The sequence below is a fragment of the Schistosoma haematobium genome, chromosome 3 (assembly GCF_000699445.3).
Source record: "Schistosoma haematobium chromosome 3, whole genome shotgun sequence".
Lineage (NCBI taxonomy): Eukaryota > Metazoa > Platyhelminthes > Trematoda > Strigeidida > Schistosomatidae > Schistosoma > Schistosoma haematobium.
This window is the reverse complement of record NC_067198.1, coordinates 46,360,524-46,372,580: the sequence shown is the minus strand read 5'-3', so window position 1 is coordinate 46,372,580 and position 12,057 is coordinate 46,360,524. Positions and strand designations below refer to the sequence as shown.

Here is a 12,057-nt window from a genome sequence, read left to right as displayed (position 1 = left end):
ACTTATGTGGATATAAGTAACCTATACCACAGAACCACTTAGATAAATTACATAGCATCAGAAGGGGGTCAATTGTGAGATAGTAACTCACTGATGACAATGGTGGGTGTGTCGCTCATTTTCATGGATTAGTTGAAGTCAGACATTGACACCGTTGGATGCCGGCTCATTGGTCCATTGGTTAAGTGCTCGCGCTCGAAGCCAGTAGGTCCTCGGTTTGGATCCCGCCAGGCGGGGTCGTGGATGCGCACTGCTGAGGAGTCCCACAATAGGACGAAACGGCCGTCCAGTGCTTCCAGGTTTTCCATGGTGATCTAGCCTCAATTGGCTCATGATCTCAATTATTGAAATTACATATTGTTTTGAAGATTATGTATATGGTTCATTATGCTTGCTAAAATTTATTGAGTTCTAACTGTTTGAATTAATATAAATGTTATTTAATAAATAAAATGAAACCTGAACTTTGTATACATAAGTAATATATTGAATCTTTGTTGTAACCCTGGTTACAACTCATTATTATTGTTATTATTATTATTTCCAGTCCATAAACATTTGTATTTGGAAATGTTTCTCTTACAGAAAAGTGTTTTCTGATTTTCCTTTAGTTTTTCACACTGAATTATATTCTGTATTAATTTAAATGATTCACCTTATTACTTGAATATTCAATTTTAATGAAATTATGAACTTCCATTTTTAATTCGTTTCTTTCATTTTATTCATAATAGTCTTAGTTTATTATAGTAACACTTTAATCTTTAGCAACATACAATTTGTAGAAACTAAATAACTTTATTATCTACACTTGATTGAACACTGGGTGGTGATCAATAACAGTGATCGATCAATTGTAAGTACATCTCAGTCCTGCATGAGGTTAGTCGCGGCCAAGATAGTTCAGTGGTAATGTCTCTAACTGTGAAGTTGAGTGACGTGGCACTCAGTAAGACTGTCTAATACCTCGATTTGTCTACTTGTTGTCATGTACAGGAAGCCCACTGTCGATCTCTTTAATCGTCTCAGATATACTTATTACCTCATTCTATAAGAGTTGAATATTCCTAAAGTTGACTAAGCTAAAACCATGTATATCATAGGTTGCAGTTTTACTGAAGCTCGGTTCTTCAACCATATTGAAGAACTGCGATTATTCCAAAGTGTGAAGTTGAAAACTCAGTGGAGACATAGTCAGACGCAGTCACGCTTAGACTACATATTTACAAACGAAGAATTCCTAATTGACAACCCCTCAGTCCTGGCCCCTCATTGCAAAAGTGACCACACCGTCATGGCCTTCAACTTTATTAGCGAATCCGAGCCAAAACATCCTACCAACAACAAGCGTCGGGATTATAGACGGTTGGATGTGTCATCTTTGCAGGCCAATCTACAGAGTAGTTATCAGTCGTATTGGACTAGCCAGCAACAACAGTGACGCCGCCAAGCTTCTGGAAGAACTATACTTTCAGATATTTCAACCAACCCACACTAACTATATTGCTGAAAGCTTCATCTGCAACTCTACAGGACCCTCAGAGATGAAGCTGAGCGTTGGCTTGGTGTATCAGTGGCTGCAGCACTTAAACAAGGACAATTCTCCTGGCCCGTATATGGTATTTTCCGTAATACTGAGGGAAGCGGCATCAATCTTGGCAAACCGCTTAGTGTTATATCCTCACATTCTCTAAGCCGAGGTATATTACCAGAAAATTGGAAGCTGGCTCACATTACGCCAATTTTCAAAGGAGGCAAACTCAGAGAACCATCAAGCTGCCGACCAGCAGTACCCTAAAAATTATAGATTCCTTGATATACGATGGTCTACGTGAATACTTGTCATCCATAAACGTCTTCAACACTAACAGCGCGGTTCTGGTAAGTGTCATTCCTGTATAACAAACCTGCTAACCGCGGTGGGCAAATAAACAACCAGCAACGAGAAGGTCGATTTCATTCGCCTTGATTTCTCAAAAGCTTTCGATAGGGTTAGTCATATCAATAAGCTCAAGGGAGTAGATATCAAGTTACCGCTGTTTGATTAGCTTACTTCACATCTAAAAAATCATCATTTTAGGGCTAGGCTGAACTTCAGTTTTTCTCAGGCTACAGAATGTCTTAGTGGGGTTACCCAGGGTTCATCACTAGACCTATTCTCTTCTCCATTTTTATAAATATCCTTCCCTAACAAGTACCATCTGAGCTGTTACCTTCCGCTGAAGATGTAAAACTGTTAAAAGAAGTTTGCGACTAAGATCAGCTCCTGCTTCAGGAAAATCTGACTGGACTTCAAACTTGGGTAGATCACAGTGGACTTAATTTTAACACTTCAAAGTGTATAGTGGCCCATCTGAGACATGTCGAAGACTATGTATACAACTTAGGCAGCTCACCTCTAGAGTTATTCCAAGCTGAAAAAGTTCTGTGAGTGTTGGTAGACTGCGGGCAGAAAACTTACGCCAACTGGGACGAAAAAGCTTTTCGAGCGAACCTTGTACTGGTAACGTTGAGGCACATTTTTGGCAAGTCTGACGGCAGATTTTTCCACTTAGTATTCAACAGTTTTATTCGACTCCACTCATAGTATAGAAAAATGATATTTTCCCCCTCTCTCAAAGGTATAAGGACTGGAATGTATCCAGCGGTCAGCCACGAAATTAGTTGGTAGACTCGAGTCCTAGCCTTATCAATAGAGCCTCAAGTCAGTGAGACTTTGTCGGCTAGAGTATTTGCGTTACTGGGGTGACCTTTGTGGTGACTCACTTTTATCACGACAACAGGATTGGTTTATTGAAAACAATTATTATTATAACCAATTGTACTAGTGATTGTTTCAATGTGCTATCTGTTTAACTGTGCCAAAAACATTCATTATATACACTTTGATTGTGACCTCGCGCGCATTCAGTTACACTCTGTAACCAAGCTAGTATCCTGGCACGATCTCGGTATCCTTTCGATACCACGAGATCGCCAGCGAATATATCTCGATTTGGTCCATTAACTGCCTTCTGATATTTGGCTTCCGGGGGATTTTATGGATTTATTTGGCACGTGTTTCTCTTTAGCGGTGTTCATAGTCTACCGCGACTCGACACCACGCTACACCTTCTTATAAAATACAGCATCCTAAACACTTCCAGTCATCCACTTGAATATCTAATTAACCTAAGCCCCAACACAAACCTAAGGAGAACGCACAAAAACTGAGGGTAGAACATACCAGAGCGGACCGAAAAACACACTTTCTACTGGTAACAGTAGTTAAACTCTGGGATTCACTGGCGACTGAGCTAATCTAGAGACTTTTCAGGAGTCGTCTAAAAGAAACCTAAACAACCAGTAAAGAGCAAATAAAGGTGAACAATTGGGAAGTGAAAGGAAAAATGCGTTTGAAAATAAGGGGGAAATAATGGGGAGATGCACAAAAATGTCTGCTTTCTCTTCTGTCTGAGGGAAATAATGCGTATTTGCCCCTTTATTTTGCTCTGTGTTTCAAATGTCGCTGAATAGTCTGCCTAAATGTATTCCAAATTGTCTACTTTCTGCCTATATACACGCTGATTTCTCTAATTTTGCTTCCACTTTAAAAACACATATGACAAAGCCCCAAACGTCTCCTGTGTTCTCTTTTATTCCCACAACACAACACACGAAAACTGCAATCCAAGTAAAAAATGGTGTGCGTTTGATGAAATTTATTGAAAAAAACATCGTATTGTACAACATTATGGGTAGTTGACAGATGCTAGAGCATCAAAAGTTATGTGACTTAACTGTAATTACCAAGTCTTATTGTAATTTGAAAAGATTTACAAAAGAAAGAACAGATGATGTATTATTAATAAGGCACGTGTACATAATTGCAAGTGCATTTAAAATTAAACAGGCTTCCTCAGCACTTAGTCAAGGAGTTTCTCATGCAAGTAAGAAAGTAAACGCATGTTTAAAAAATGTTTATTGAAAACGAAGTTGAACATGTTAAATATTCCACTGATTATTTCGTTTCGCAACGCCTTTTCGACTACTGACAATTATAATAATCTCCTTGTGAATTCTGAAATGTAAAGAACAAAAAAGCAACGACGATTTCTGAATGACATGCCTCTACACAACTAGCTACTTGAAGCTTCACCTACGGTTATGGTTGTTAACACTGAAGACTGTACTTATAGAGCAGTAGAGAATAGTTATCACTTTAAATTAGTACATACGTGATCTTGTTTCCTTCGATTACGCCTTTTTAATTTGTCTCTCATGTCGTGAAAATAACCTTGCGTCGCGATGTCGTGCAGTTTCACAAGGTATTTTCGTCGATAGACAATGACAGGGACCGATTAGTTAATGTACCTGTACTGTCGAAAAGCCGAAATTTCGGATATTGAACGTGGCTATTTCCAGCCTTCGTCTCGGCCACATCCATGTCAAAGAAACCCGTCTTTACGATCCAATGCACCTCAACGAGATGTTAGTAAGATTATTGCACTGACCTCTTCGGCTTCTCACTGTTTAGTGGCAAGGTGTTTTCGTCCGTCGAACTGTTTATAAGGTCAAGTTTAAACTTGAAAGATTCTTAAAGACTACAGACAGTATCTCACCATAATTTACAGGCATTTGTTCTGTTTTATCGCCAAATATACCTAGGTCCCTACATGGAGGCACGGATGATCCACTGCTGCTAGAAACAGGAGCCCGTTAGACGAAAGCTTCTTCTATTCCGTCCAAGACCGTTTGAAACCGTACGGAACCATTCAAACTTTTGGATCAGAATCTACTTTAATAACCCCTCCCCGGACATCCTGTTTTTTCTTTCTCGTAAGACTTCATAAGTGTGGAAAATTGGGACTTGAAACATTGAACAGCATTTTGTGTTTCCCGGATAGTCTCCTGGCTAACACCCGGGATGTACCAAGTCCCTCGTCACGCGCGGCAAAAATTGTTCTGGTTTTTATGTTTTGTCCTTGTTTTCATATCTTGGGGATTTGTATTCTGGACAGGAGCTGTGATAGTTAAGCGAAACTTAGAGTCCAACTGATAAAATATCATTCTGAATTTTCAAGTTGTTGAATGGAACTCATTGATCCCCAAAATCCCAGGCTTTTAACAAATCTCGAAGTTCTGAAGCTTATCAAAGATAAACTTGAATCTAAAAAGAAAGTCAGGCGCCAGCAAACGCTATTGTATACGGGCGCAAAGTATTTAAATACCAAATCACCTTGTAGCAAACAGACAGAATCAGGAGTACAGGGATTTGCTAATGATGTCAAGGTATTTAATTTAACAAAATCTGAGATTCTTATGCTTATCAATCACTGTCCCAGTAGTCAAGTGGAGCTATCAGTAGTGAGTTCTATTGTTTTTTTTAACATACTTCCATGTATATGATAGATATACGTTCTCACCGCTAAATGTAATGTCATTTGTTTTTATGTACACGTTACTACTAAGCATAAACATTCTACTACAGTCAAACGTCTGTACATTCATTTGAAGTTAGTTCCGTCGAACGTCTTTGTAAACCATTCCGGGGTAACTGTCGATGTTGTTATTTGTAGTTGACAGCTCTTGGCACCCGATTACACATCTCAATTCATTCTTCAAAGCTTAAATTCGGTCACGTAATATAAAACGTCGTTTCGAAGATAGTGACTTTTTCGGCGCACCCTTGTATAATTTTGCAAAATCGTCTACAATAGAAGTATAGGGTTGACTAAAATAGTTTTGTAATCATTCTCATAACTCCAGTTGGTCACTCTCAGGTAACTTAGTTTTTCAAACACAAATCTAGTACAGCATTGTTTATTTATCATTGGTTGCCCCAGTAAACTTTGACAGTATCTCCAGTCAATATAAGCATTATGTAGGTTGGTTTTAGTCACAGTCACCAGCCATATTTTTCAGCCACTCTTAATTGGTGTGCTCCGTCGAGCTCAATTAATTGTAAACAGTATCCAAGTCGGTCTAAAACTAACCATATGAAGTGAAGAGTTTGGTTTCTAATCATTTTATTATGGATTAGATTGTGTGATTCTATGGACGATATTTCCCGTCTGGCGTTTGTTTGGCTATGAACTATAATTTGTACACTTATTATATGACAGCTGCAATAAGTAGATTGGTGTAAAGTATTTGACTGTTTCTCGAATACTTGGTGAACTAAAATTTCATTCCACTATCCATATATTTACCTAAATAAGATGCGTTTTCAAACAAGGTGGTTGATTTATTTCCAGCTATAGCCTTGATATTTAAGTAAAGATACTCAGCGATCGTGTTTGATCATTTGTTTCTTAAAATTGCTTCGCTTACAACAGCTTATAAATACTGTTAATTCTATATGTTATGGTAACGTTGGTGATGATCTAAAAAATGTGAGTCGGTGACACCTCTTATGTTGTCTACGTGATTTCCATATGAAACTTTCATGGTACTGAGATTAGTTGAGAAAGGCGGTCAGTTTATCAGCGGCTGTCTTAGTGGAGCTGTGTATTATGCTCTTCAGGGTCAGTAAGGCATATCTTTAGGGAGAAACGAGACCTATCGTGGATATTTATGAGTTGTTTCCGTATTTTCTTTTCAATAATATTAGGTGATTTCCCACTTTCATTTATTCACATAGTTTTCATGTTATTTTGTATTGTGCTTTTCATGATACCTAACTTTGATAAGCCTTTAAAGTAAAGTAGGTCTAAGTATTTGCGCTATTTATGATGAGTTAGTCGAAAAATATTTTGTGTCGTAATACAGATTTACCATATAGTCCAACTGAAAAGCACTATTTTTACTCCACAAATCCTTCAGCTCATTTCAAAGTGTACCAGTATAAACCCACAATTACACGAGGCAAGTATATAGTGCGTAATAGATGAAATAAGAGAATCAACCTACTGAGAATGACACGATGTTTTCAATTCTCACTTCATTTCAGTGAAGATGTTTGTTTTTGGAACGTGGATTGACAACAGTTGTCTTCATAGTGTTATCAATGTTCGCTTCAAAGGCCTAGTCTCGACTGTGTATATCAGGAATTTCTGGAAAATTATTTCCACTGTAGAAGATATTTAGTTAGATTACAGTCAATATTTTTTTGGTTTTGACTTCTCGGTTTTAATGTAAAAGCAGGCTTCTTTAATACTGTGTTGCAACCAGCAGATTGTTGATTACATTTATCTGGATTTCTTTTGTAGATAATCAGTGATTTGGATTCTCGATTATCTAACAGTCAAACTGACCAACTCTTACAATTAGTAGAAAAGCATTTTCCCGATGGTGTTACTGCAAGTCAAATGATCAATTCCACTGGTACATTAGAGGCATCTGAAGATATATAATTATTATTACTTATATTTATCTCCCATCCTAACATAAATACATCTTACTAGTCTTTCACTTTTCGTTAGTTTATTCTCTAAAGTCATGGATGGACAAGTATGGATTAATGTTTAAATAGTTCGGAACGAGCATCTTAATCAAGTTCTTGCAAACTATCAAATTTCGTCATGAGTATAAAACTAGCTTTATTTGATGAGAGCTCACTCTTTGAAAGCTGTACAAAGCGTTTACGTATGTAGATTGTTTGCAAAGCTTTGTTTCGAAAATACCAAACCCTGCAGAGATTTGTTAAAAATATAGGAATTCACGGTACTCTGGTTCAAATGTCTCTCAACTGAAGTTGACAAGATATATATTAACGATCAGTAGCATTATCAATGATAACACGAAAAATTAACAAAGGATACGGTTTGATCGGATTAAATGCGATTAATGAATAAGAGGTATAAAATAATTTTACAATCCAAAATTTAAAGGAAAACGACAAGTAAATATATCCACGCTACTGCGACAAATTTTGAGCCAACAAAATAGGTTATCTACCATTCAGTAGGATTGTCTTGTGAATCTCGGCTCCTTAGATTGGTGAATGTATTGATCTTGGTGTCTCTTAATTATTTCTAATGAACTCCTGTTAGTCACCATTGGACGTTGGTGTAGGCGGCGGCCAAGTCTGTGTAACACGTATATCAGCCACTTCAGTGAATAAAAACTTAAGGCTTCGTTAACCAATTTACATCTCTCTGGTACCCTAATTCCGTCTGGTCGTTCCATTAACATGTTAGTAGTTCTATGACCAAATATCAACAGCATATACCATAAGACTAAGAGGACTGAGGTTTCGTGTATTCCTCTGATAGATAGACGAATATCTCCTTGTGAAACTGGTGAGCAACGCTGAGGTCTCCGTATCCGTCAGAGGGTTCCATCAGCCAATGACCCTCCAGGGCCGATCCATTCGACCGTTATCTTGGGAACACATCACATCCCTAGGATCAAGCACATAATGGGCGCACCATATTGTCTTTCCGGGATGCTTGTTAAACCAGTGATAACTTGACTGCTTAGACACTCAAATTAAAACGCTATTATCCATGTTATTGAGTCCTGCTTTGCGGTATTCGCCCAGATGTCTTGTATGTAAACTTTTTGAACTAACAAGTGCCATACTGTCTTTTCATCCACATGGTTCTCGTACCGCACTGGTAATGTTATACGCGAGTGAGGGGTATTACTTGACATAATCAGGAACCGTTAACACTTAGGAATGTTGTGCATGCCAGGTCGACGGCCATCGGTTGTAAAATATCTGTGTGTATTGAAGAATCCATGGGAATGTCAAGGATGTGACGTGATGATCCATAGAGAAGCAAAACATTCAAGACACCGAAAACTTGACGGTACAATCAGCACTCCTTATCCTATAGTTACAATCAGACCATTTAGCCAAGTTATCTTCGCACTTCACTGAGATTGTCACTCATTTGTTGTATGTGGACATCTTGGGCTGAGTCCTCTCACCACGCTTTAACATCAGTCTTAAGTCGGACACGTGCGACGACGATACCACAAAGCAAAAGTCAGTGTTGTTCCCATTTAGTTTGTACTATCACATCCGCTAAGACTAATGGAATACTTTGCATACCAACCTAAGGCTTTATGAACCAAGAAATCTGTTTTAATAAAAAGCATTAAGTTTGAGTTTTCAATTTAAAGAACAATGACTAGGGTTATGGAGATCTCATTAAGATGTGGTCAAACTGAGTAGAACGAACCTCAGTCGCGCTGTACCTTACAATGCTACCCCGACTGTCACTGCTACATTGACGTGGTCGTTTGGTTTGCCTATCGTGATGAACCAATCGAGCTATACTGGCTGGAACAATTGTCCCTCAAGGTTTTACCATGCCAGACAGGTCTATTAAAGGACAGTAAAACTAAAACAGGTCAAAGGGCGAAGTAGTACTGTTTACCGTACAGTGAGTTGTTTCCCTCGAGCAACCACGATCTGTAGAGATCCTACCTTTTCGCAATGGGAGGGGTTAGAAAAGGTCAACCCTGAAAATGCCACATCTCACCTTACTCCACGGATCTCCGGCAGTAAGGTCCCAACAAGTACGCAACTAACACGGAAATTACCCACAAGAAGGTCGTGTGTGACCGACCTCAAGCAATTGTCCCTTGGGCGCTGCAGTTACGCTTTCAGGTCACTAAAACCACCTCTAACCCAATTTCCTTTCTATGTGCCTATTTCATGTCATTCTAAACAGATGAGATTCCGACCGTCTATACAAACATTATGCTTTTTGAAACAATTCTTAACTAACAGATGTTAAACCATACCGGTAGACGTCTTCAGAAGAATCCCCAAGGCCTATCAGACGAGCAGAAGTTCCAACCTGAAAACATCACTTAGTGAATGATGGTTTAAAAGACAAAGAGTAGGCCAATTGTACACGTTTATTAACTAATGAATTGAACTGGCGGTTGATGCAATCTTTGGCCACATATCAGCGCATTCTTTAGCCACAGGGCCGGTAATTGCCGAACCTGAAATGAAAAAGGCAGGGTTTACTTTACCGAATGACTTAACAAGTGAAAAGTTATATTTTTTCCATCAAACGTCTTTAACGTTCCAAATTAACACAAGATAATGGCAAAAACCTTACATAGTCACTGTTCATTCAGATGGAAATGAATTAAGTTTCATTCGAAAAGAATGAAAGATTGCGTGCCTACGCGAAACGGAAGTCCATCCAACTTGTCAGACTAGCATGTAAAACTACTAGTCAGTTTGTAAGTGCTAACAGTACTTAAGGGCAGGTGCGTAAGGTCATTAGGCCTTATTATTTAATGGAAATAATAGGCATGAGTTTATTCAGTACAACAATTTACTGAACTTGACTAGCAGTACTACATTCAGTAGATTAACTGTTGTCACTGTGTGGACTATCTCTTCGAAGTATCTAACTTGATTACTGGCTAATCAAGCAATAGTTGTTAATGAATGCCTTAAACAGTAATCGTTAACAGACTAGGCACCTAACAGCACGACCGACGATTACACATTTGGTGGATTACATCACGAAAATGTGAAACCACTCACAATTCTGTCTGGGTAAGTTATCCTTACTGAATGTTTACCCGAAGCAGACAAATCCTGGTGAGATATGACAAGATAATAATGTGAAAACAAAGGAGAGGAGAAAGGAATAGCCAGTTAAAAAGTCAACGAGGACGCCGTTTAGTAAGGAAAACACTACGGACGATCAGAATTATGTGCTTACCAATTAAGAACATGCAACTCTTCCTAAATGTGATATTGATTATTAGTGACAACTGGATTCCCTATTCCTTCATATATACTTGATGATACTACCATCTCTGTCTCATGTAATACAATCTTATGGCGCAACTATCCAATAGGAAGAATGATATTAAACTAATCCATGATACAGTCCACTTACAGTCCAGAAAACAAGTGAAAACAACTTGTAACAAATTTCTAGGAAGGTAAGGGTAACCCTATCAAACTACCCACCAGATTACTGGTGATTATTACATGTTGGATCGATTAGTTTTATCTACTTCGATGGGGATTGTTAATTTATTATTCTTGATGTGACTGCAAACAAATGCAACTATCCAAACTCTAAAGGATCAATTACAAATACAGCGTACAATTACTGTTGCTAGATAATTAGTCTTCGATACGCATACAAAAGGCTGGTTGAAATAAAGAGCTAAACATAGTTTGTCCGAAACACTAAGATGATAACTTGAACGGTTTAAGTAATGTAACTGGATATTATTGTTCAGATCCTGAACTCGAGTCTGTCATAAGATTCTATCATCAAAATTCAGTCTATCGTAGTCTTGTGCTAGATTATGCGGTTATAGCTGCAAATACCTTACTACCGGATTTTTCTAGTTAACGGAAGCATACTAATCTAAACGTGAATAAACCTGTAAAGTGCAAGATGACCCTGAACTCAACGGTAAAATACTTTAATCTTTACCTTTAAGTTCTCCCTTGTTGTTGACAATCACGCCAGCGTTATCCTCGAAATAAATGAATACTCCGTTTTTTCGTCTGAAGGCCTTACGTTGTCTGACAACTACAGCATACAACACCTTTTTTCTTAGTTCTGGTTTTCCCTTTTTAACCGAACAAACAATGAGGTCACCAGTTGCTGCCGATGGAAGACGGTTCAAGCGACCTCGAACACCAAACGTAGCTATTACATACAAATTTTTGGCACCACTGTTGTCAGCACAGTTCATTATAGCTCCAACAGGAAGAGCCAATGAAATACGGAATTTTCCACCAGATGAACCACCCCTTCCTAGTTAAATAAATAACTATAGATACAATCAGGACGAAAAAGGTTATGCATCAAGTATAATGTAAGACAAAACGAGGAACTCACCACGCTTCGGCATGATGCAGGTTTAACCGCGGTTGAGAAGTAGTGATGAAAGTAGCACAACATAAGTATGTTTGTGTAAACATCATTCAATACACCATTGATTCAGATTATGACAGACGAAATATATGAATTAGCTATGTGATCATATTACACGTCCAAGAGCATTACGTAACATACTTCATGATATTGGCTGGGGTATATAAAAGGAAACTGTTCGGACATTAAAATCTAATGGTCCATGACCTAGTATTGCTGGTAAACGCTGGAACAATTAGTTGCTCGCAGAAAAATT

At 38.2% G+C, this 12,057-nt stretch overlaps 2 protein-coding genes across 3 annotated transcripts; one reads left to right on the top strand and one right to left on the bottom strand.

Moving 5' to 3' along the window:
- Nucleotides 1-4,662: 4,662 nt before the first annotated feature.
- On the top strand, nucleotides 4,663-7,392 carry MS3_00005902 (uncharacterized protein; the record flags this gene model as incomplete). Of its 2 annotated transcripts, none has more annotated exons than XM_051213997.1 (2): nucleotides 4,663-5,343; nucleotides 7,191-7,392. In XM_051213997.1, the coding sequence occupies exons 1-2, from the start codon at nucleotides 5,071-5,073 to the stop codon at nucleotides 7,332-7,334; spliced, it is 417 nt and encodes a 138-aa protein (XP_051070018.1). In that variant the 5' UTR covers nucleotides 4,663-5,070. The 2 variants fall into 2 exon arrangements, with proteins under 2 accessions (XP_051070018.1, XP_035586624.1); XM_035729523.2 differs by having other exon boundaries at nucleotides 4,663-5,358; nucleotides 7,191-7,334.
- On the bottom strand, nucleotides 7,296-11,851 carry RPL23_1 (60S ribosomal protein L23). Its single transcript, XM_051213996.1, has 4 exons — nucleotides 11,766-11,851; nucleotides 11,355-11,681; nucleotides 9,679-9,885; nucleotides 7,296-7,320 (listed from the first exon to the last, which is right to left on the bottom strand). Exons 1-3 carry the CDS (start codon nucleotides 11,776-11,778, stop codon nucleotides 9,803-9,805), a joined length of 423 nt encoding a protein of 140 aa, XP_051070017.1. The 5' UTR covers nucleotides 11,779-11,851; the 3' UTR covers nucleotides 7,296-7,320; nucleotides 9,679-9,802.
- Between the last annotated feature and the right edge of the window lie 206 nt (nucleotides 11,852-12,057).